The sequence below is a fragment of the Crotalus tigris genome, unplaced genomic scaffold, assembly GCF_016545835.1.
Source record: "Crotalus tigris isolate CLP2741 ecotype Arizona unplaced genomic scaffold, ASM1654583v1 scf7180000019356.616467, whole genome shotgun sequence".
NCBI lineage: Eukaryota > Metazoa > Chordata > Lepidosauria > Squamata > Viperidae > Crotalus > Crotalus tigris.
Window position 1 is genome coordinate 439,023 of NW_024097495.1, and position 24,744 is coordinate 463,766.

The 24,744-nt window shown below is 45.6% G+C and overlaps 1 protein-coding gene across 1 annotated transcript; it reads left to right on the top strand.

Moving 5' to 3' along the window:
- Nucleotides 1-436: 436 nt before the first annotated feature.
- Nucleotides 437-5,365, top strand: LOC120316315 (early growth response protein 4-like). The gene is made up of 2 exons (XM_039361759.1): nt 437-516; nt 3,574-5,365. Exon 2 carries the CDS (start codon nt 3,582-3,584, stop codon nt 4,908-4,910), a length of 1,329 nt encoding a protein of 442 aa, XP_039217693.1. The 5' UTR covers nt 437-516; nt 3,574-3,581; the 3' UTR covers nt 4,911-5,365.
- The last annotated feature ends 19,379 nt before the right edge of the window (nt 5,366-24,744 follow it).

The following is a 24,744-nucleotide window of genomic DNA, read 5'->3' on the forward strand; positions in this document are numbered from 1 at the left end:
TCCCTCCGCTGCATCCTGAGTCCATATATGGGCATTTACGTCACAGCCAGCCCTGCTTGGGAACTCCAGAAATGGAAGCGCCGGGTTGCAACGGAAGATGCGAGGCAGATATAAAAAGCAGCCCTGCAGCTCCTGGGTTCTTTGCTTACAAACAAGAGGAGGCAGCCCGAGCACCTGCGGAGCCCGGCCAGCCCAGGTGAGGCCGGCAGGTGAGGCCGGCCGGGCCAAAGCAAGGCAAGGCAAGGCAGGAGCCCCCCCCCGGGTTCCCCTTTGCCACGTGCACCCCTGGAGGAGACGGTTCCCTCCCCCTGAGCCCGGGGGCTGGGTTCCACCCACTTGCCTTCCTCCTCTTCCTCTTCCTCCTCCTCCTCCATCCTCGGGACATGTTGAACCTCATGGACTTCTCCCGCCAGGAAACCTCGAGAGCCGAAGACGGACAATACCCCGACCAAGGAGAGCAGCTGTCTCCCCTCCTGAGCCAGCCCCCCAGAGAAGAAGCCCCCGACTATTTTGCAGGTAAGAAAGGGAGGGGGGGAGAAGGAGGAGGAGGAGGTGGTGGTGGTGGTGGTGGTGAAGATCAGGCTGCAAGCTCTTGTAAACGACCTCTTTGGAATAGCTCAAGATGAGATGCACAATCAAATCGACTTTGTTGTCTTCTGTCTCTCTCTAGGCCAAAGATGGATAGCCTTGGGAGGGCTGGGGTGTCTTTCAACGTTTGGGGGGGGCAGGAAGCTGGGGTGGTGCAATGAGAAGTGGGGGCTCTGTAGGTGGGGGGATCCTTTTTTAAAAAAAACTAAGCTGCTTTTGAGTGCCTTTGAGTGATGCCCATCTCAAAATGGCAGGAATCTCGGCCACCAATTTTCAGCAGCCGTGACTGGGGGAGCTTGGCCAGACATGGGGGATGGGTTGTCGCTCAACTTGCCCCCCCCTCCTATATTCTGGATGGCCAGACCCCCCCTCCCCACCTTTGTAAGGCTCAGATAGAAGGGATTCAATGTCAGAATGCCCTAAACCCAAGCATTTTTCAAGGGGTTAATAGTCGTGCTAGATTCTTCCAATCGTCCAGGAATTATCTTTCAAGGGGGGGGCGTTAAGAGGTGAGTAGGTGAGTTCCCACGGCCAAGGTCGCGTGATCGGGGAGGAGGGGAGGGGCCTTCGAACTGGATGTTTGCAAAGAGAGGCAAGCGGAAGGGCTCCCAAGAGGTCATCTAGCTCAACCCCGTACGTTCGCCAGAATTCTGGACACGTCTTTCCCAAACTTTGCCATCTAAGGGACACAGGTTGACCTCCTCGCCCCTCCCCAATTTCTTCCACTTCAAGAATTTCCTGTGGGGCTTGGAGAAAGGGTTTGGGGAAGGGCGATCCGTCCATCACCATTTTGACTTTGTTCCCAGGATCTGGGGGGGGCTGAAGGACTTTTTTTTAATTTGATTTTAATATAGTGGCTCTTGAAGATGGTTTATTTCCAGTCTCTGAGTGGGAAGTTTATTTATGTATATATTTGTATCCCGCCTGTATTGGTTCTTAGAAATAACTCAAGGTGGTGAACATATACCAAATATTCCTTCCTTCCTCCCATTTCCCCCCCCCCTCAACAACCATCCTGTGAGGTGGGTTTGGGCGGAAAGAGAAGGACTGGCCCAAAGTCACCGGCTGGCTTTCATGCTAAGGCAGAACTAGAACTCACCGTCTCCTGGTGATTGGCCCAAAGTCATGCAATCGGCTTTTTTGCTTAGGCAGGACTAGAACTCACCGTCTCCTGGTGATTGGCCCCAAATCAGTCAACTGGCTTTCATGCTAAGGTGGAACTAGAACTCACAGTCTCCTGGCAATTGTCCCAAAGTCACCAGCTGGCTTTCATACTAAGGCAGAACTAGAACTCACAGTCTCCTGGTGATTGGCCCAAAAGTCATGCACTCGGCTTTTTTGCTTAGGCAGAACTAGAACTCAGCGTCTCCTGATGATTGGCCCAAAATCACCCAGCTGGCTTTCATGGCTAAGGCAGGACTAGAACTCACCATCCCCTGGTGATTGGCCCAAAGTCACTCAGCCGGCTTTCCTGACTAAAGCAGGACTAGAACTCACAGTCCCCTGGTGATTGGCTCAAAGAGACTCAGCCAGCTCTCATGCCTAAGGCAGGACTAGAACTCACCGTCTCCTGGTGATTGGCCCAAAGTCACCCAGCTGGCTTTCATGGCTAAGGCAGCACTAAAACTCACGGTCTCCTGGTGATTGGCTCAAAGAGACTCAGCCAGCTCTCATGCCTAAGGCGGGACTAGAACTCACCAACTCCTGGTGATTGGCCTAAAGTCAGCCAGCCAGCTTTTCTGACTAAAGCAGGACTAGAACTCCCTCTTTCTAGCCTAGTGCCTCAACCATTAAACCAAACTGGCTCTAAGCTCAGAGTTAAATTTCAGAGTAAGTTATGAGCTCCACGCTCAGTTACACTGGCTGAGGAATTCTGGGAATTGAAGTCCACAGATCCTACAGGTGTCATAGTTGAGAAACAGTAAGTAAAGGAGCCTCTACCAAGCAGGAGGGTGCAAACTCTATATTAGGTAGAGCAGTGTTTCCCACACTTGACAATTTTAAGGCATGTGGACTTCAACTCCCAGAATTCCACAGCCAGCATTGCTGGCTGTGGAATTCTGGGAGTTGAAGTCCTCATGCCTTAAAATTGTCAAGTTTGGGAAACACTGAGGTAGAGCATAATGGTGCCTGGGGAATTCTGGGAGTTCCAGTCCAAACATCTTAAAGGTCCTAAGAAACACTGCTCTGGAGGAATCTAGGTGAGCACGAACAATACTGTCCCTGTTATTTAGGTCCTCAACTGAGGCCCAACATTTACGTTGTTAAGTGGGGAGTTTGTCAAGCGAGTTTGGCCCCCATTTTATGACTTCTCTAGCCACCGTCGGTCAGCGAAACCCTGCAGAGGTTAAAATAGTCACACGGTTGTGAAGGGACACTGCAACCGTCATAAATGTGAGTCAGTTGCCAAGCATCCGAACATAGATCAGGCGACCCTGGGGAGGCTGCCACCGTTGTCGGTGTGTAAAATGGTCACAAGTCCCTTTTTTTCCCAGCGCCGTTGTAACTTGGAACAGTCACTAAACCAGAGGTTCTCAACTTGTGGGTCGGGACCCCATTTGGGGTTGAACGACCATTTCACGGGGGTCGCCAAACAACACAGTCCGCCATTTTTTTGTCCCCTTTTCCTTAGCTGTGCTACTCCCTTTTATTCTATTGGTTTTTGAAAGCCAATAGAAGAGACTCTCTTGAATAGAGTCTAATTCTATTGGCTTTCAAAAGCCAATAGGAATTGTCCAGGCTGTCTCTGCCCTGCTGAGCCCGCCAAAAGCCCCAGTCCGCAAACGGTGCTGCACCAGTTGAGTAGTCCTCGACTTACGACCGGTTGAGTCGTCCTCGACTTACGACCGGTTGGGGGTCGCGGCATTAAAAAGGTTGAGAACCACTGCACTAAACGAACTTGTAAGTTGTAAGTCGCGGAATACCTGTGTGTAGAAACCCTTGCGTTTCTTTTAAACTCAACGTCTCCCGTTGTTGATTTTCCAGCTGACTTGATGGGAGCTACCATGAACTCTGAACCAGTTGACTACTACTTCCTTTCTGGAGAAGCGTCCCCACCGGTCAGTTACTCCGGCAGCCTTTTTATCAAAACGGAACAATGCCCAGATCAGGAGTCCCTCTTCAACTTGATGTCCGGAATCCTAGGACTATCTCCCTTCTCTGCTCTGGAAGGTCACCAGAGGCCACCAGAGACCAGCTACACCATTCCAGAGGTCCTCCAGAACCACCTGGATCTCTACTCTACCTGCCAGCCTGAGCTGAACATCTCCGTGCAACCGTCTTTAGCCGAACAAGGCTATAATTCCTCCTTCTCGGCTCCGGAGAGCCTCCAGCAGTTCCAGGCTTCTCCTGAAGAGAGGGCCTCCGCTTCTCACTGTCTCTTTCAGGAGAAGCTTTTGGATTCCAAGCAGGACATCAAGCTCTCCTCCATCTCTCCCACCGCGGAGAAGTTCAAATCTTCCTGCTCCCATTGGGAGCACCTCAGCCAGCCTCACCCTTATTTGCCGGCCGAGTGTCCACCTTCAGAGGCCTTCCACCCGGTGGAGGCAAGTCAAGCCATGTTTCCCCAGATGGCCCCCAAGACGGAGAACGTGTTGATGGTCAGCTGCCAGTCAGAACTCAACTCTCTCTCTGAACAATCCGGGACTTTTGGACCTCCCTTGGATTTTCGTTGTCAGGCCGAAGCGTTCCTAAGCCACGGTCAACTCCCCGCGGACTTTGTAGAGGCCAAGCCCCCCCCTAAACTTTCCCCGCCGTTCACCCGAGAATTTGAAGCGCCCATCGCCCACCCGGAAGTCCTCCCAACCTTGATGCACCCCGACAGTCTCAACAACTCCTCGTCGGTCTCCATGACGGACTTTTTAGCTCACCTCCCGAGTTCTTCCACCAACAGTTTGGGACTTGGCAGGACCCCCAGCAGCCTGACAGGTCCCAAGAAGAAGACACGGCGTGGGAAATGTTCTTCTAAATGCTTTTGTCCCAAACCCCACGAGAAGGCCTTCGTCTGCCCGGTAGAAAACTGCGTCAGGAGCTTTGCCAGATCAGACGAGCTCAACAGACACCTCCGGATACACACAGGCCACAAGCCCTTCCAGTGCCGCATCTGCCTGAGGAACTTTAGTCGCAGTGACCACCTGACCACCCACATCAGGACCCACACGGGGGAAAAGCCCTTCTCCTGTGACGACTGCGGCCGCCGCTTCGCCAGGAGCGACGAGAAGAAAAGACACAGCAAGGTCCACTTGAAGCAGAAAGCACGGGCGGAAGAGAAACTCAAGGGACTTGGGTTTTACACCATGGGACTTTCCTTCGGGACCCTCTAAGGCCGCCGTCCCCAGGGATTTGAGATGGGAGACGCTGCGATTGGGGTGGGAGTGACCATTCTTTGAAGCACTTTTGCAGGAACGCTCAGGGGAGGAGGAACACCTGTCCACGACGGGTAGCGTGGGAAAGAAGTGAGCATGGATAGACCCAAGGGCAAGTCCATCCAGCGGGTTGACTGGCGAAGGGAAGCAGAGGAGAAGGGCACTTCCATGGATGAACAGATGGGAGAAAAACCGGAGGGAAGAAGGGGAAGAAAAGACTGTTGGGTTTCAAGCACCGTTCAAACACTATAGGCGTTCATCCATGGTGGGCCTCCATAGCGATGTATAGCCCGTTTTCCAACTGGTACAGCTTTTAAATGTATTTCAGCACCATGATGTGTGGACAGCTCCGAGACAGGGACTTCAGCTTTTCTTTGTCAAAAATCAAAGGAGAAAAAATGTATTTTCATTTTTTGTATTTAGCTTTCGTTAAAGAAGGGTGTGTATGTGAGCGTGTGTGTGTGTGTGTGTGTGTGTGTGCATGCTTGTGTGTGTGTGTGAATAACTGCCTACGTTTTATGCAGGATCACTTTGGAAGCACTCTGGTTTTTAATCAATTGAACCTTTCTCTTTCATAAGCATTTTAATGAACTGCTTGAGAAAAGGCCATTTATATATATCCTTTTGGAACATGTATAAAAACAAAATCAGCATGGTTTATGGCTTTTGTGAAGGATCCCAAACGTTGCTCTGGAGTTTAAAACAAAAACCACACACACACACACACACACACACACTTGGCTTTAACGAACATTTTTGCTATAAAAATTGTGATGGGGTGGGGATTTAATTTTTTTTTTTTTTAAAAAATGCAAATCTCTTTCTTTGTAAAAAAAAAAAAAAAGGAATGTGTTCAGAGAAAACCGTGTTTATTTTTACAATAAAGAAAACTTGCTTTAATGTACAACTCCCGGCTGAAGCAGTGCAGCTTTTATGGAGAAGGGTCCAGCACTGAAGCTGAGGGGGAGATGGGCTGGGTGGGTGGGGGATCAGCCCCCCTCGCTGCCTCGAAGCACTGGAGGGGATTCAGGGAGATGGAATCGCTGCCTGTCCACTCTGCTGGGTGGGGAATCCACGGTGAAGCGAGCCCCTGTACTGGAAGGTACCTTGGAGGTCTTCTAGTCCAAACCCCTGCTCAAGCTGGAGATCCTATGTTAATCCAGGCAAATGTTTCTTCTTAAAAGCCTCCACTGATGGAGCATCCACAACTTCTAGAGGCAGGTGGTTCCACTGGTTAATTGTTCTGACTGTCAGGAAGTTTCTCCTTAGTTCCAGGTTGCTTCTCTCCTTGATTAGTTTCCCTCCGTTGCTTCTTGTCCTGCCTTCAGGTGCTTTGGAGAACAGCTTGACTCCCTCTTCTTTGGGGCAGCCCCTGAGATATCGGAAGACTGCTATCCTGTCCCCCCTCGTCCTTCTCTTCATTAAACTGGACATACCCAATTCCAGCAGCCATTCCTTACATGTTTTAGCCTCCAGTCCCCTAATCAGAGTATTTTTGCACACAACACTCTTCCTGAGGTTGCAGCCCTGTACGCACAACCTTGTGATTGCCCAATCCCCCCTCCCAGCCTCCCCCTATGAGCCGAGATCTCCCCAGTTCTAGATCGATAGCTTAACCACAGCATCATACTGCTCCTTTTCACAGTTGGTGGGGTAGAAGGAGTTGACAAGGTCTCCACTACCTGTAATTACTGACAGAGGCTGCTTTTGCAGGTGTTGTTCCAGAAGGGGGGGTGTCCTACCTTGGCCACTTTAAGACTGGTGGACTCCAACTCCCAGAATTCCTCAGCCAGCATGCCTGGCTGAGGAATTCTGGGAGCTGAAGTCCACAAGTCATCAAAGGGCCAAGTTTGAAGACCCCTGATATAGACTTTAAGAGGAGTGGACTTCAACTCCCAGAATTCCTCGGCCAGCAGGTCCGCAAGTCTCAAAGCTGACGTCCACGGGTCTTGAAAATTGCCAGATTACGAGTGAGATCAACATGCAGGGGGTTAAGGAGGATACCAACTTGAGTCAAGCTTTGTCTTCTCAGCTGCTTGAAGGCTGGTCAACACTCATTGTCCTCCTTCTAATTGTGACTGCAGTCTTCCCATATTGGAGGGGCTGCCCCAAAGAAGATGAGGGGAGGGAGTCAAGCTATTCTCCCAAGCGCCTGGAGGCAAGACGAGAAACAACGGATGGAAACTAACCAAGGAGAGAAGCAAACCTAGAGCTCAGGAGAAATTTCCCAACAGCGAGAATGATGAACTCGTGGAACAGCTTGCCACCAGAAGTTGTGGGTTGCTCCATCGCTGGAGGTTTTTAAGAAGAGATTGGACAACCATACAACAACAACAACAACAATAATAATAATAATACATTGCTGAAGCACCCCCGTAGTAATGGGATCAAAATAGGTGGTCCTCGACATACGACAGTAGACTCCAAAATTTCTGTTGCTAAGTAATAATAATAATAAAAAAACTGGTGGGATCATAAAATAGAGAAAGTCATAGAAAATGATAAAATTAAACTGCTCTGGGACTTCAGAATTCAAACAGAGAAGCACCTGCAACATAACACCCCAGACTTAACAATTGTTGATAAGAAAGACAAAAAAGTCTGAATAGTAGACGTGGCAGTGCCTGGAGACAGCAGAATAGACGAGAAAGAACTGGAGAAGATAACAAAATACAAAGAGCTACAAATAGAAATAGAAAGACTGTGGCAAAAGCAAGCAAGGGTAGTACCAATAGTCATAGGCGCCTTGGGTGCAATCCCAAAACAACTGGAGCATCACTTGAACACCATCATCGGCATTGACAAATTCGCTATTAGTCAATTGCAAAAGGCGGCCTTACTAGGAACGGCTTCCATCCTGCGACAATACCTGTAATACCATCAAACATCCACATCTGCCTATCCCAGATCCTGGGTAAGGACTCGATAGGTAGACAAAATGCCAAATCCAGTCTGAACATCTGGCTGTGTGATGATCAATAATAATAATAATAATAAAGTTGGAAGGGACCTTGGAGGTCATTTAGTCCAACCCCCTGCTCAGACAGGAAACCCTATACCCTTCCAGACAAATGGCTGTCCAGTCTCTTCTGAAAAACTTCCCGTGTTGGAGCATTCACCGCTTCTGGAGGCAGGTTGTTCCACTGGTTAATTGTTCTCACTGTCAGGAAGTTTCTTCTTCTCCTGTCTTCAGGCGCTTTGGATAATAGCTTGACTCCCTCTTCTTTGGGGCAGCCCCTGAGATACTGGAAGACTGCTATCCTGTCCCCCCTCGTCCTTCTCTTCATTAAACTAGACATGCCCAATTCCAGCAGCCGTTCCTTATATGTTTTAGCCTGGAATGGCATAGGGTCTCCTGCACGAGCAAGCAGGGGGTTGGACTAGAAGACCTCCAAGCTCCCTTCCAGCTGTCTTCCGAATCGGAAATTGAAACTGCTTCTCACTCTTTCGTCATGGGGAACAATTAGCCATGCAGGATGTCTGCCAAGATGTGGATGCCTGGGCCCTGCACCAAGGCCCATGAGGGCTGCAACTGCTTGCTGCACTGCCAGGATGGGGGGGGGGCTCCACCGGGCCCAGTTTACACGGTGGTAGCAAGTCAAGCCCTCTAACACAGAGGTCCCAACCTTTTGGGCACCAGGTTCTGTGGAGAGAGGTTTTTCCACGGACCGGAGGGAGCGTGGTTTTGTGTATTGTCTGTATCCCGCGGATGGGACTTTGCTTGTTTGTGTGGACCGGTTGCTGGTATGCCATGACCCAGTGCCGGTCCACAGACCAGGGGTTGTGGATCCCTGCTCTAGCAAATGTGGCAAGTGAGCATCCATGAAGCCAGGAACGTCCCTAAAACCTGAAGAAACAAAAGGGGGCTCGACCCTTCACCGTCTCCTGCTTGAGCAGGGGGTTGGGCTAGATGACCTCCAAGGTCCCTTCCAGTTCTATTCTGATGAACTTCGTTGTTTCAGTCTCACAGACCCAACATAATAGCAATGAGATCACACCGAGGAACGTTTAGCTCTGTGTCATCTTCCCTGGCGTTCAAAACAGGCTGCTTAAGCATAATAGTATAATAGTCTTTCCTGTGAGTAAAGCAGGTGGATGGGGCCATTGGGGGGAACTGAGTCAAAGGTTTTCCATCATTCTGCCTTCAATTATCCGGGCCTTCCTTCTCAATCTCTTTCTCTTCTAGAGAAAGGGGATGAAGGCTAAAACATATGATGAGGGGTTGCTAGAATTGGGTATGTCTAGTTTAATGAAGAGAAGGACGAGGGAGGACAGGATAGCAGTCTTCCAGTATCTCAGGGGCTGCCCCAAAGAAGAGGGAGTCAAGCTCTTCTCCAAAACAGCTGAAGGCAGGACAAGAAGCAACGGGTGGAAACTCAGCAAGGAGAGAAGCAGCCTGGAACTAAGGAGAAACTTCCTGACAGTTAGAACAATTAATCAGTGGAACTACCTGCCTCCAGAAGCGGTAAATGCTCCAACACTGGAAGTTTTTCAAAAGAGACTGGACAGCCATTTGTCTGAAAGGGTAGGGTCCCCTGCCTGAGCAGGGGGTTGGACTATAAGACCTCCAAGGTCCCTTCCAACTATTCTATTCTATTCTATTCTATTCTATTCTATTCTATTCTATTCTCAGAGTTGAAGTCCACATATCTTAAAGTCGCCAAGATTGGGAAACACCGTTTTAAGACATATTTCAAGATTACAAGTAGTCCTCGATGTGCTACCACAACTGAGCCTATAAATCGAGGACGATCTGCAGGTTGCTTCGTAAGGGTTCCTCGACACAGCTCGGATAGGACAACAATTTTAACCCTAAATATGTCTGTCATTGAAGGAGCCAGCCAGTTAAGAGAAGAAAGTCAAGAACATGAGGCAGACCCAGAAGGAGGAGGAGGAGAAGGAGAAGGAGGAGGAGGAGGAGGAGGAAGAGGAGGAGGAGGAGGAGAAGAAGAAGAAGAAGAAGAAGAAGAGGAAGAGGAAGAAGAAGAAGAAGAAGAAGAAGAAGAAGAAGAAGAAGAAGAAGAAGAAGAAGAAGAAGAAGAAGAAGAAGAAGAAGAAGAAGAAAAGAAGAAGAAGAAGAAGAAGAAGAAGAAGAAGAAGAAGAAGAAGAAGAAGAAGAAGAAGAAGAAGAAGAAGAAGAAGAAGGAAGAACGAAGAGAAGGAGAAGGAGAGGGAAAGGGAGAGGAAGAGGAAGAGGAAGAAGAAGAGAAGAAGAAGAAGAAGAAGAAGAAGAAGAAGAAGAAGAAGAAGAAGAAGAAGAAGAAGAAGAAGAAGAAGAAGAAGAAGAAGAAAGAATCTAGTCTGCTTCAGGTGTGGAGCAAGGTCTGAAGTTCATCAAAATTCCTTCCAGGAATTTCCAATTAATGGTACCGAAGGAGTAAACCTGGATTTGCAATTCAAGACTTCCTGTTTTCCCCATTCTACAGAAGTGGCTTGTTTACCCGGGAAGAATTTAGAGCAGTTGTTGCCATAACAACCAAACACTGAATAATGAATGCTGTCTCAACTCCATGCTGCTTCCTACAGTTTAGGGACTGAACCCGCCCATGATTTGGGAGGTGGTCGCCCAAAGCTGGTTCTTAACCATGGTTTAGCTCTAGAGACGCTTCTCTGTTCTAGGACTCTTATCTGGGAAGACGTGCTCCTCACCCTCAAGTAATGGGAAAGAAGTCTTCAGTAGGTTGAGAAGAACTTCTTAGCATGACTCTGAACGTGTGGATTTTGGACCAGAAGATAGGATATTTGTTTGGTGACATTAAGAGGAAGCTTCGAGCAATCCTGGTCAAGTCTAAAGCAAACCACGGGCAGAAGCATCCACTTGACAAGACTGGGGACCATCTTTCAGGTTGAACCCATCCCAGCTCAACCTGGAAAATGTCCAGAATCCTCTGAGCTTGGCGGTTCTCTTGCAGACGTTTCGTCGCCAAACTAGGTAACGGCATCAGTGCACTGACGACGTTACCTACTTTGGTAATGAAAAGTCTACAAGGAAACAGCCAAAATTAGAGAGTACAAAGGACTCTACAGTCCTCCTCCCCCTCCCCCTCCTCGTCTCCTCTCTGCAAACACCACTCCCTTTTCGCACTGTTGACGTTGCGTAGTTGGGTAATGAAAGGTCTACAAGAAAACAGCCAAACTCAGAGAGTGTGAAAAACAGGTCATAGGTCCCGTTGTAAGTTTCAACGGTCACTCACTCACTCAATCAATCAATCAATCATTACAGCCGAAGGCCAACACCTAAATTAAACATTCAAATGAAACAAAGCTAAAACAGAACCAACACAAGAAGACAGAGCAATATATTACCATTAATGATGTAATCAAGGGGTGGGCAAGGTCTGCCTAGTTTTACAGACAGTATAAAAAAAAAACTAACTAGCTTCAGAAAAACTGAATCATACCGACCTGACAATAAAAAGGCATTGACTATAGTCTAATGCTGGCTAGAAACACGTACTACGTTGTGGTAAGTGATTCGCTTAAGAGCCAAGGTCTTAAAATTGGACGTGACTCCACTTAACAATTTGCAACGGAAATTCTAACCTCGAGGACTATCTGAGTTCGGAAGCCGATCGTCCGGCGCATTCTTAGGAGTTTGTTTTTCTCACGATCGCTCCCACTTTTGGGGCAATCGAAAAAAAGAATGCTCACACACACACACACACACACAATGCCACAATAACTTGTGCGGTCCTGATATCAATTCTAAGAAATCACGATTTCAATCAACTGCAAAGCGCAGTCTCTGCTCCTTGTTCCCATCCTCAGCTAATTTCACCCAGTTCTTTCTATCTTTTTTTCCCGCTGCTTCCCTTATATCAATAACATGAATGAATCAGATTTCAGCCTCAATTAATCCCTTTTCTCATGAATACACAACACGCCAGGTGGTTTGTGTTAGAGGTGCTTCAAATGTTCAGGGGACTAGTGAGTTATACCTGTTTATGGCACCTGATTCACAAGTTTATTTTATTTTATTTTTTGTCCCCAAATTTGAATCACATAATCACAGGCGTTTTATTCCCTGGTTCCCAACGTGTTTAACTTCTCTTTCATGGTTTGATTTCGTTGTTAGGCTGAAGACCCACAGTTTATGTCCAGGATGTGAGGGATCTACTGATAGGTTCTACGTTTAGGCAAGAAAAACCAAATGCACAGGTATAGTAGTATAGGGGGTACCTTGCTCAATAGTAGCAACTGTGAGAGGGATCTCGGAGTCCCAGTGGACAATCACTTAAATAGGAGCCAGCCGTGTGCTGCAGCTGCCAAAAAAGCCAACACAGGGCTAGGCTGCATTGATGGAGGGACAGAATCAAGATTACGTGAAGGGTTAATACCACTTTACAAGGCCTTGGTAAGGCCACACTTGGAATCCTGCATCCAGTTTTGATCACCACGATGTAAAAAAGATGTTGAGACTCTAGAAAGAGTGCAGAGAAGAGCAACGAAGATGATCAGGGGACTGGAAGCTAAAACATATAAGGAACGGTCGCTGGAATTGGGTATGTCTAGTTTAATGAAGAGAAGGACAAGGGGGGACAGGATAGCAGTGGTCCAATATCTCAGGGGCTGCCCCAAAGAAGAGGGAGTCAAGCTGTTCTCCAAAGCGCCTGAAGGCAGGACAAGAAGCAACGGGTAGAAACAAATCAAGGAGAGAAGCAACCTAGAATTAAGGAGAAACTTCCTGACAGTTAAAACAATTAACCAGTGGAACCACCTGCCTCCAGAAGCTGTGAATGCTCCAACACTGGAAGTTTTTAAGAAGAGACTGGACAGCCATTTGTCTGAAATGGTGTAGGGCAGTGATGGCGAACCTTTTAGAGACCGAGTGCCCAAACTGCAACCCAAAACCCACTTATGCATTGTCGAGTGTCGGGTGGGCGTGGCCCATTGGGTGGGCGTGGCTGCAGTGGTAATGCCAGACTGGGTGGGACTAAAAAATTAAATCAATCAATTCCAACTTTGCAAGATCTTTTTTTTCCCCGCAAAAAGTTGAAATTGATTGATTGAACCTTTTTTTTTTTTGCACATGGCGGCAGAGGCCTAAAGCGAAAAGGTTTTTATAAAACCTAGCTGAAGGTGTAGGACTGGGGCGATAGCGCGCGTGCCCACAGAGAGGGCTCTGAGTGCCGCCTCTGGCACCCGTGCCATAGGTTCGCCACCACTGGGGTAGGGTTTGCTGCCTGAGCAGGGGGTTGGACTAGATGACCTCCAAGGTCCCTTCCAACTTTTTTATTATTATTGATCATCACACAGTCAGCCAGATGTTCAGACTGGATTTGGCATTTTGTCTACCTATCGAGTCCTTACCCAGGACCTGGGATAGGCAGATGTGGATGTTTGATGGTATTACAGGTATCGTCGCAGGATGGAAGCAGTTCATAGTAAGGCCGCCTTTTGCAATTGACTAATAGCAAATTTGTCAATGCCAATGGTGTTCAAGTGGTGCTCCAGTTGTTTTGGGATTGCGCCCAAGTAGCCTATGACTATTGTTACTACCCTTGCTTGCTTTTGCCACAGTCTTTCTATTTCTATTTGTAGGTCTTTGTATTTTGTGATCTTCTCCAGTTCTTTCTCGTCTATTCTGCTGTCTCCAGGCACTGCCACGTCTAATATCCAGACTTTTTTGTCTTTCTTATTGACAATTGTTAAGTCTGGGGTGTTATGTTGCAGGTGCTTCTCTGTTTGAGTTCTGAAGTCCCAGAGCGGTTTAATTTTATCATTTTCTATGACTTCCTCTATTTTATGATCCCACCAGTTTTTGCTTACAGGGAAATGATATTATTATTATTATCATTATTATTATCATTATTATTTTCCTCTGAAAAACTGGATCAGCAGCTCCTTGGGCAATCTGAACTTCCTGAGTGGACACAGGAAGAACATTTTTTTTTTTAAAAATAATGGTTCTGAAGTCAGGTGTCCATTCCAAGTCCTGGAAGGTTTTGGAACCTGGAAACGTGAAACATATTCATTTTTACAGAAAAGAATCTGTTTCATTTTTATAGCTTTTTTTTTTGAACCACATTTCTAGGCCAAAGAATGGCAAATGTGAATTTTTAAATATGCTTTAGGGCAGGGGTAGTCAACCTTGGCTCTTTTATGACTCGTGGACTTCGACTCCCAGAATTCCTGCGCCAGCTTCAGCCAGAGTTGAAGTCCACGAGTCATAAAAGAGCCAAGCTTGACTACCCCTGCTTTAGGGACACCTGCTGAGCCCTTTCTGAATCCAGTGGAATCCAGTGCCAGCATTTAATACAAAACAGCCATGTTTGCTGAAAGAATAAGCAAAGGTTTAAAAATCTACATATTCAGAATTGATCAGCGAGGTTGGTGCTAATCTGCTCACGGAAAGGCAGCTTAACTCGAGATGAGGCTGAGCTGTTGGTTTTGCAGTTCCCGGAGTGCTTAAGTCTTTTTTTTTTTTAATTAATTAAATTTGCTGGCTACTCATCTCACAGCGTAGTTTTATATGACTGTCACTCAGCTGGGTTTTTTGCCTAAGGTGGGACTAGAACTCCCCGTCTCCCGGTGAGTGGCCCAAAGTCACCCAGCTGGCTTTCATGTCCCTCCCTCCCTCCCTCCTTCTTCCCTTCCTTCCTTCCTTCCTTCCTTCCTTCCTTCCTTCCTTCCTTCCTTCCTTCCTTCCTTCCTTCCTTCCTTCCTTCCTTCCTTCCTTCCTTCCTTCTTTCCTCCCTTCCCAAAGCTTCATACCAAAGACTAAAAGTATTTTTCCCTCTTTCTCCACAGGAATAAAATCAGATTTGAGCCATTACGAAAAGCATCCACTTTCTGAGAACTTGGCTTTGGGGGGAGGGGGCGATCTCCCAAATTTTGGCATTCCAGTCAGCCCTCAAAGGTGGGGCCGTTTTGGGTTGCCCACCTGCTAGTCCCCAAAGGACGTGGATTATGGGAATCCGGCTTCCCCTGGATTGCAAGTCTTGGACGAGCCCAGGCCCAGCGAGATTCAAGGACCCAGTTCTGAAGACGTTGATCTTCTAGCGGATAACAGAAAATCCATCAATATTAAACCAAAAATAAAAATAAAACCCCAATAGCTGCCCACTCAAGCTCCAAGCTTTATATCTCTTTCTCCTGCTCGCTGCTTGGCAGCTAGAGAGTCAATTCCTTGGCCTCGTTGTTGTGATTATGACTATTTTTGATTTATCAGGCCACAAACCTCTAGGACTCAAAGGGGATGCACAGAATGCAAAATGCCGTAAGCACCTACAGCAGTGGTTCTCAACCTTTTTAATGCTGCGACCCGCAACCGGTCGTAAGTCGAGGACTACTCAACCGGTCGTAAGTCGAGGACTACTCAACTGGTACAGCCCCGTTTGCAGAATGGGACTTTTGGTGGGCTCAGCAGGGCAGAGACAGCCTGGACAATTCCTATTGGCTTTTGAAAGCCAATAGAATTAGACTCTATTCAAGAGAGTCTATTCTATTGGCTTTCAAAAGCCAATAGAATAAAAGGGAGTAGCACAGGTAAGGAAAAGGGGGGGAAAAATGGCGGACTGCGTTGTTTGGCGACCCCCGTGAAATGGTCGTTTGACCCCAAATGGGGTCCCGACCCACAGGCTGAGAACCACTGACCTACAGCAATATACAGGCGGTTCTCGACTTACAGCAGTTCATTTAGTGACTGAAGATACAACAGCACCGGAAGAAAAGGACTGATGACCATTTTTCACACTTGCATCCATAGCAGCATCCCCCATTGTCACATGATCAAAATTCAGTCGCTTGGCAACCAGTTCATACTTATGACGGTTTTAGCATCCCGGGATCCCACGGTACTCTTTTCTGGAACTTCTGACAAGCAGATTCACTTAACGACCATATTACTAGCTGAGCAACTCAAGTCCTGCTAGGACCTGAGGCCAGCGTTCCTTTGGCGTTTCAGCCCAGCCTACCTCGCAGGGTTGTTGAGGTGGACGGGAGAAGAGAATGTTCTGGAACGACCCCAATTCTTGACCGTACCGAGTGCAGAGATCCACTAGGCATGGCTGCCCTTTTTGCTTTTGATAGTCTTTATAATTTTAGCTGACTGTTTTTACCTGGGCAAGACTGGGCATCATAGAAACCTGATTAATAAATAAATACATTTAAAAATAAAGCCTTACTTGTTCCGTCTCGTCTGCAAGTGAAAACAAAGCAAAAATCATTATGCATAGTCCTTAGCGCCCAATTTTTGTCGCTAAGTGAGACAATTGTTAAGTGAGTTTTTCCCCATTTTACGACCTCCCGTGCCACAGTTGTTGTGAATCACAGCAGTTGTTAACTTAGGAACATGGTCGTTAAGCGAATCTGCCTTTCCCCATTGACTTTGTTTGTCGGAAGGTCGCAAAAGGGGATCACGTGACCCCGGGACGCTGAGACCGTCGTAAATATGAGTCAGTTGCCCAGCGTCTGAATTTTGATCATGTGATCACGAGGATGTTGCAACGGTTGCTAAGTGTGAAAAATGGTCATAAATCACTTTTTCAGGACCATTGTAACTTCAAACGGTCACTAAATGAAATGTTGAAAAATTGAGGACTACCTGTATAATATTATTATTATCGATCATCGCACAGTCAGCCAGATGTTCAGACTGGATTTGGCATTTTGTCTACCTATCGAGTCCTTACCCAGGACCTGGGATATGCAGATGTGGATGTTTGATGGTATTACAGGTATCGTCGCAGGATGGAAGCAGTTCCTAATAAGGCCGCCTTTTGCAATTGACTAATAGCAAATTTGTCAATGCCAATGGTGTTCAAGTGGTGCTCCAGTTGTTTTGGGATTGCGCCCAAGGAGCCTATTACTATTGGTACTACCCTTGCGTGCTTTTGCCACAGTCTTTCTATTTCTATTTGTAGGTCTTTGTATTTTGTTATCTTCTCCAGTTCTTTCTCTTCTATTCTGCTATCTCCAGGCACTGCCACGTCCACTATCCAGACTTTTTTGTCTTTCTTATCGACAATTGTAAGTCTGGGGTGTTATGTTGCAGGTGCTTGTCTGTTTGAATTTGAAGTCCCAGAGCAGTTAATTTTATAATTTTCTATGACTTTCTCTATTTTATGAATCCCACAGTTTTTCTTACAGTGCAAATGATATTTTGCGATCTTCCAAGCCACACTGTCGCTACTTTGTCATGCCGCTGCTTGTAATCTAGTCTGGGCAAGCTTATGAAACAGCTTCTTACCAGGTGGTCACTGTTTCTTCAGCTTCTTTGCATAGGCGGCACTTACTGTCTGTTGCTGTCTTCTCAATTTTGACTTTATATGCATTTGTCCTTAAGGCTTGGTCTTGTGCAGCCAGAATTAGTCCCTCGGTCTCTTTCTTCAATTTTCCTGCTCTTAGCCATTGCCAGGTCTTGTTATTATCTGCTTTCCAGCTATTTTTTTAATGTATTGGCCATGTAGTGCTTTGTTTTCCCATGCCTCTATTCTGTTCTTCATTTGGTCTTTCTTGTAGGCCAGTTTGGTCTCTCCAGTAGTCAGTAAGCCTTCCTGATATATTAATTTCAGTGCATCTTTCATGTTTTCAGAATCTTCCAAAGCCATTTTTCTGCTTCAACATCTGAGTTACTTGTTAGCATTCCACGCCCACCTATTTGCCTTGTAGATAAACGTCTATCAAGTCAATGCGGGATTGAAGGCATGATTCATTGTCATTATTTTTTCTGGTCTTCTGGCCTTCCATTGCTTTAGTCTGCTTGAGTACCGGTCCACATCCAGCTGTGTACCAATGATGGGATTGCCCAGGTGTTGATTGCCTTTATGGTATTTCCTCCATTGAGTTGGATTTTAAGATCTTCTTCACTCTCTTGATGTATTCACCTCTAATCTTTTTCTTGACTTCAGTGTGCTTGATGTTGTCAGCTTGAAGGATACCCAAGTATTTGTAGTACTCTTCCTCATCCAGAATCTTAATGTTATTTTCGTGGGGCATCTTGATTCCTTCAGTTTTCATTATTTTTCCTTGTTTGATAGTAAGTGTGGCACATTTGTCCAAGCCAAACTCCATTACAATATCTTGGCTAGATATACGGACAGTGTTGAGCAGCGATTCTATTTCAGATGATGTTTTTCCATACAGCTTTAGATCATCCATATAAAGGAGGTGGGATAGTCTGGCAGATGTTTTTGATGTTTGATAGCCATGTCCTGAGTATCAGTATTGTGAAAGAGGAAACAGGCAATCACAAATTAGTAATGGTGATTAATGAATCTCCTGAATATTCTCTCTTGATATTAACCTCTCAAGTTTTCACCATGACTGCAACTGTTCGTCTTCCATTTGTGCCATCGATCTTTGCACAAATTTCAGAGGTTTCTAATGACTTTCCGGTTCTTTTCTAGGCACTTGATTATCCAGTCATGTGGCAGAGAGTCAAATGCCTTTTTGTAGTCAATCCATGCCACATTCAGGTTGGTCTTCCTTCTCTTGCAGTTTTCCAAGATCATTTTGTATATTAGGAGTTGATCTTTTGTTCCTCTGCTATTGGGGCGGTTTCCTCTGCTCAGGTGGAAAGAGATTGTTTTCAACTAGATGCTGGTGTACTGCATCAGCTACCACACCAGTTAGTAATTTGAAAGTTGTTGGTAAGCAGGTATTTGGTCTGTAGTTGCCTGGTGTTGCCCCTTTTGCTGGATTTTTCATTATTAGGTAGGTTTTTCCCAGTTGTTAGCCACTTTTCAATTTCTCCTCCTTGTAGTATATTGTTGAACTGTTTGGCAATGAGTGGGTGTATAACAGTTAGATGTTTCAACCAAAACCCATGCAGTTCATCTTCCCCTGGTGCTGACCAATTTTTGATTTTCTTTGCTCTTTTTTCTACCATTTTTGTTGTTATTACTAGTTCTTTCATTTCAACTTCTGTTTTATTTGCATCCACCTCTTTTAACCAAGCCGCATCCTTGTTGTATTTCTTTGGGTTATCCCATATCTGCTTCCAGAACTGCACTGTTTCTTCCTTGTCAGGTACTGACTGATTCCTTGCAGTTTCTCCATTGATGGATTGGTAGAAACGTTTCTGATTGGATTGAAATTGGAGGTTCGGCCTATAGTTTGCAATTCGAGCTTCATATCTACTGATTTTCCTGGCTATAGCTGTTATTTGTTGCTTTATTATTTCCAGTGCTTCCTTGATCTTCCTTGTTTCTAAGTGGTATTTCTTGATTAGGTATTCTTTGGTCTTCTTGTTCTTCAGCTTCTTTTCTTTCATCTGTTCTAGCTTGCTTGCATGTGATCTTAACTTGCTGATCTTATTTTCTAGTCTAACCTCCATTTTTGTGGTGCACTGTTTGTTTGTTTTTCTTTTTTGTTGATTTTGCATCCCAGGTATTCTGTTATAACTGCAGCTGTGCTGTACATTAGTTGGTTTGTTTCTTGCAGTGAATTGGTGCTTATACTTGCTATTGCAGTATTTGCATCTTTTAATGCTTGTGCTAGCTGTTTCTTTGGAACAAGCTTCAATGCAGGCAGCCTTATTCTGTTGTTTTTGTGCTGTTCTAGATGCTCAATTATTCTTTGTTTCAATTCTTTTATTTCTTTAGTTAGAGGGTTTTGTTCTTCCTGAGGAAGAGGTGCCTGGTTTCCAAATGAGAACAGTTGTATATCTCTACTGGATTCTTTCACTGCCAACTCCCCCTGGTTTGCCTCTACATTCTGAATTACTTCTGGTAAGGCTTTGATTTCTTTGCCCTGGTAAACCTTTGCAGTTCGTCCAATTCTGTTTCTGTGAATACTTTATTTCGTATTATAAATCGGCGTTGATCTGCTAGTCTCTGTTCTGTTATTTCTGATTCTGGATGTTCTTTCCAGAACTGGTGCATTCGTTTTAGATATCCTCTTCTTGTTGGACTTGATCTGTAGTAACAGATCATTATTTCTTTGTTTTCCATCACTGTGTATCTGCGACGGGTAAACACCTTTTCTTCCAGTAGTTCTGCAGCTGCTGGCCCTGGTTGCTCAGCCAACAGTCCTGAGTCCTGTAACGCATTTTTCACCAGATATCCAGGAACTCCAATATCTAGTGTGGACCTTGTTAACCCGGGCGACGTCCGAGCCGGTATGGCATTCTGAAATTTACGTCTCACCCTATTTTTTATGGGAGAGACACTCTTTGTCTGACTCCTCTGATGAGACCTGTCCAGTATGGTTGAACCTCTGGCATAGCTCTCATCTTCCTCAGAGTACACAAGCCCCACAACCACGTCAAGGTAGTGCCTCACTGGGGGTTTATTATTATTCTTATTATTATCATCTCGCACAGTCAGCCAGATGTTCAAACTGGATTTGGCATTTCTGTCTACCTATCGAGTCCTTCTCAAGGACCTGGGAGAGGCAGATGTGGATGTTTTGATGGTATTACAGATATCATCGCAGGATGGAAGCAGTTCCTAGTAAGGCCGCCTTTTGCAATTGACTAATGGCGAATTTGTCAATGCCAATGGTGTTCAAGTGGTGCTCCAGTTGTTTTGGGATTGCACCCAAGGAGCCTATGACTATTGGTACTACCCTTGCTTGCTTTTGCCACAGTCTTCTATTTCTATTTGTAGGTCTTTGTATTTTGTTCTCTTCTCCAGTTCTTTCTCGTCTATTCTGCTGTCTCCAGGCACTGCCAATCGTCCACTAGAAAATCCAGACTTTTTTGTCTTTCTTATCGCCATTGTTAATCTGGGTGTTATTTGAGTGCTTGTCTGTTTGAATTCTGAAGTCCCAAGCAGTTTAATTTTATCATTTTCTATGACTTTCTCTATTTTATGATCCCACCAGTTTTTGCTTACAGGCAAGTGATATTTTTTGCAGATCTTCCAATGCACCATTGTTGCTACTTTGTCATGCCGCTGCTTGTAATCAGTGTGTGCAATCTTCTTGCAACAGCTTACCAAGTGGTCCACTGTTTCTTCAGCTTCTTGCATAGGCGGCACTTACTGTCTGTTGCTGTCTTCTCAATTTTGACTTTGTATGCATTTGTCCTTAAGGCTTGGTCTTGTGCAGCCAGAATTAGTCCCTCGGTCTCTTTCTTCAATTTTCTGCTCTTAGCCATTGCCAGGTTTTATTATTATCTGCTTTCCCAGCTATTTTTTTCATGTATTGGCCATGTAGTGCTTTGTCTTCCAATGCCTCTATTCTGTTCTTCATTTGGTCTTTCTTGTAGGCCACTTTGGTCTCTCCAGTAGTTAGTAAACCTTCCTGATATACTAATTTCAGTGCATCTTCATCATTGTTCTTCAGATATTCTTCCTTGGTAGATAAAGTCTATCAATGTCACTGCGTGGATGACGGGCATGATTCATTGTCATTATTTTTCTGGTCTGCCTATCCATTGCTTTTAGTTCTGCTTGAGTCCAGTCCACTATTCCAGCTGTGTACCTAATGATTGGGATTGCCCAGGTGTTGATTGCCTTTATGGTATTTCCTCCATTGAGTTTGGACTTTAAGATCTTCTTCACTCTCTTGATGTATTCACCTCTAATCTTTTTTCTTGACTTCAGTGTGCTTGATGTTGTCAGCTTGAAGGATACCCAAGTATTTGTAGTACTCTTCCTCATCCAGACTCTTAATGTTATTTTCGTGGGGCATCTTGATTCCTTCAGTTTTCACTATTTTTCCTTATTTGATAGTAAGTGTGGCACATTTGTCCAAGCCAAACTCCATTACAATATCTTGGCTATATATACGGACAGTGTTGAGCAGCGATTCTATTTCAGATGATGTTTTTCCATACAGCTTCAGATCATCCATGTAAAGGAGGTGAGATAGTCTAGCAGATGTTTTTGATGTTTGATAACCATGTCCTGAGTTATTCAGTATTGTTGACAGAGGAAACAGTGCAATAACAAATAGTAATTGTATATATCCACCCCGTGTCCTTTCAGTGAAGCAGTCGACGTGATGTGCCGGTGCCTGGAAGATGTGAGGGTCTGAATGGGGTGTGACGTGAACTTGGCTTAGCCTCAACCCTGACAAGACTGAGTGGCTCTGGGTCTTGCCTCCCAAAGGTCAACTGGATGGTCCATCTTTAGTCCTGGGGGGGGGCAAATTTACCTCCCTCAGTGCAGGCACGCAACTTGGGTGTCCTCCTGGACTCACAGCTAAATTTGGAACAACATCTATCGGCTGTGGCCAGGGGGACCTTTGCACAGGTTCGCCTAGTGCACCAGTTGTGCCTTATTTGGACCGGGAGGCTTTACTCACAGTCACTCATGCACTTGTCACCTCAAGACTGGATTACTGTAACGCGCTCTACATGGGGCTACCCTTGAAGGGCGTTCGGAGGCTGCAGTTGGTTCAGAACGCAGCCGCGAGAGCGATTGTGGGCGCGCCAAGGTACGCCCACGGGTCACCTATCCTCCGCGAGCTGCACTGGCTTCCTGTGGGTCTCCGGACGCAATTCAAGGTGTTGGTTATCACCTTCAAAGCCCTTCATGGCATAGGGCCAGGTTACTTACAGGACCGCATTCTGCCGCACAGCTCCCAGAGACCGGTGAGGTCCCATAGATTGGGCCTCCTTCAGGTCCCGTCGGCCAGACAATGTCGGCTGGCGGGCCCTCGGGGAAGGGCCTTTTCTGTGGTGGCTCCGACCTGGTGGAATCAACTTCCCCCCGAGGTTCGAACTACTCCCACCCTGCCGGCCTTTAAGAAAGCCGTTAAAACTCTCCTGTTCCGGCAGGCCTGGGGCTGATGTCCCCGGGGGGCGGGATATGATCGGACTCGCGGTATGACTGGATTATTTTATTGTTTTATGACTGTTTTTAACTTTGTACGCCGCCCTGAGTCCTTTGGGATTGGGCGGCATATAAATATTTGTAAATAAATAAATAAATAATGGTGATAATGAATCTCCTTGAAATATTCCTCTCTTGATATTAACCTCTCCCAGCTTCTCACCATTGATCTGCAACTGTGTCTTCCATTGTGCCATCGATTTTTGCACAAATTTTCTGATGTTTCTACTTACTCCTGTTATTTCTAGGCACTTGATTATCCAATCATGTGGCAGAGAGTCAAATGCCTTTTTGTAGTCAATCCATGCCACATTCAGGTTGGTCTTCCTTCTCTTGCAGTTTTCCAAGATCATTTTGTCTATTAGGAGTTGATCTTTTGTTCCTCTGCTATTGGGGCGGTTTCCTTTCTGCTCAGGTGGAAAGAGATTGTTTTCAACTAGATGCTGTTGTACTGCATCAGCTACCACACCAGTTAGTAATTTGAAAGTTGTTGGTAAGCAGGTAATTGGCCTGTAGTTACCTGGTGTTGCCCCTTTTGCTGGATTTTTCATTATTAGGTAGGTTTTCCCAGTTGTTAGCCACTTTTCAATTTCTCCTCCTTGTAGTATATTGTTGAACTGCTTGGCAATGAGTGGGTGTATAACAGTTAGATGTTTCAACCAAAACCCATGCAGTTCATCTTCACCTGGTGCTGACCAATTTTTGATTTTCTTTGCTCTTTTTTCTACCATTTTTGTTGTTATTACTAGTTCTTTCATTTCAACTTCTGTTTTATTTGCATCCACCTCTTTTAACCAAGCCGCATCCTTGTTGTATTTCTTTGGGTTATCCCATATCTGCTTCCAGAACTGCACTGTTTCTTCCTTGTCAGGTACTGACTGATTCCTTGCAGTTTCTCCATTGATGGATTGGTAGAAACGTTTCTGATTGGATTGAAATTGGAGGTTCTGCCTATAGTTTGCAATTCGAGCTTCATATCTACTGATTTTCCTGGCTATAGCTGTTATTTGTTGCTTTATTATTTCCAGTGCTTCCTTGATCTTCCTTGTTTCTAAGTGGTATTTCTTGATTAGGTATTCTTTGGTCTTCTTGTTCTTCAGCTTCTTTTCTTTCATCTGTTCTAGCTTGCTTGCATGTGATCTTAACTTGCTGATCTTATTTTCTAGTCTAACCTTCCATTTTTCTGGTGCACTGTTTGTTTGTTTTTCTTCTTTGTTGATTTTGCATCCCAGGTATTCTGTTATAACTGCAGCTGTGCTGTACATTAGTTGGTTTGTTTCTTGCAGTGAATTGGTGCTTATACTTGCTATTGCAGTATTTGCATCTTTTAATGCTTGTGCTAGCTGTTTCTTTGAAACAAGCTTCAATGCAGGCAGCCTTATTCTGTTGTTTTTGTGCTGTTCTAGATGCTCAGTTATTCTTTGTTTCAATTCTTTTATTTCTTTAGTTAGAGGGTTTTGTTCTTCCTGAGGTAGAGGTGCCTGGTTTCCAAATGAGAACAGTTGTATATCTCTGCTGGATTCCTTCACTGCCAACTCCCCCTGGTTTGCCTCTACATTCTGAATTACTTCTGGTAAGGCTTTGATTTCTTTGCCCTGGGTAAACCTTTGCAGTTCATCCAATTCTGTTTCTGTGAATACTTTATTTCGTATTATAAATCGGCGTTGATCTGCTAGTCTCTGTTCTGTTATTTCTGATTCTGGATGTTCTTTCCAGAACTGGTGCATTCGTTTTAGATATCCTCTTCTTGTTGGACTTGATCTGTAGTAACAGATCATTATTTCTTTGTTTTCCATCACTGTGTATCTGCGACGGGTAAACATCTTTTCTTCCAGTAGTTCTGCAGCTGCTGGCCCTGGTTGCTCAGCCAACAGTCCTGAGTCCTGTAACCCATTTTTCACCAGATATCCAGGAACTCCAATATCTAGTGCGGACCTTGTTAACCCGGGCGACGTCCGAGCCGGTATGGCATTCTGAAATTTACGTCTCACCATATTTTTTATGGGAGAGACACTCTTTGTCTGACTCCTCTGATGAGACCTGTTCAGTATGGTTGAACCTCTGGCATA

What these genes read in the sequence shown, in the direction of transcription:
- LOC120316315 (XM_039361759.1), top strand. Translation starts at nt 3,582, where the DNA reads ATGGGAGCTACCATGAACTCTGAACCAGTTGACTACTACTTCCTTTCT.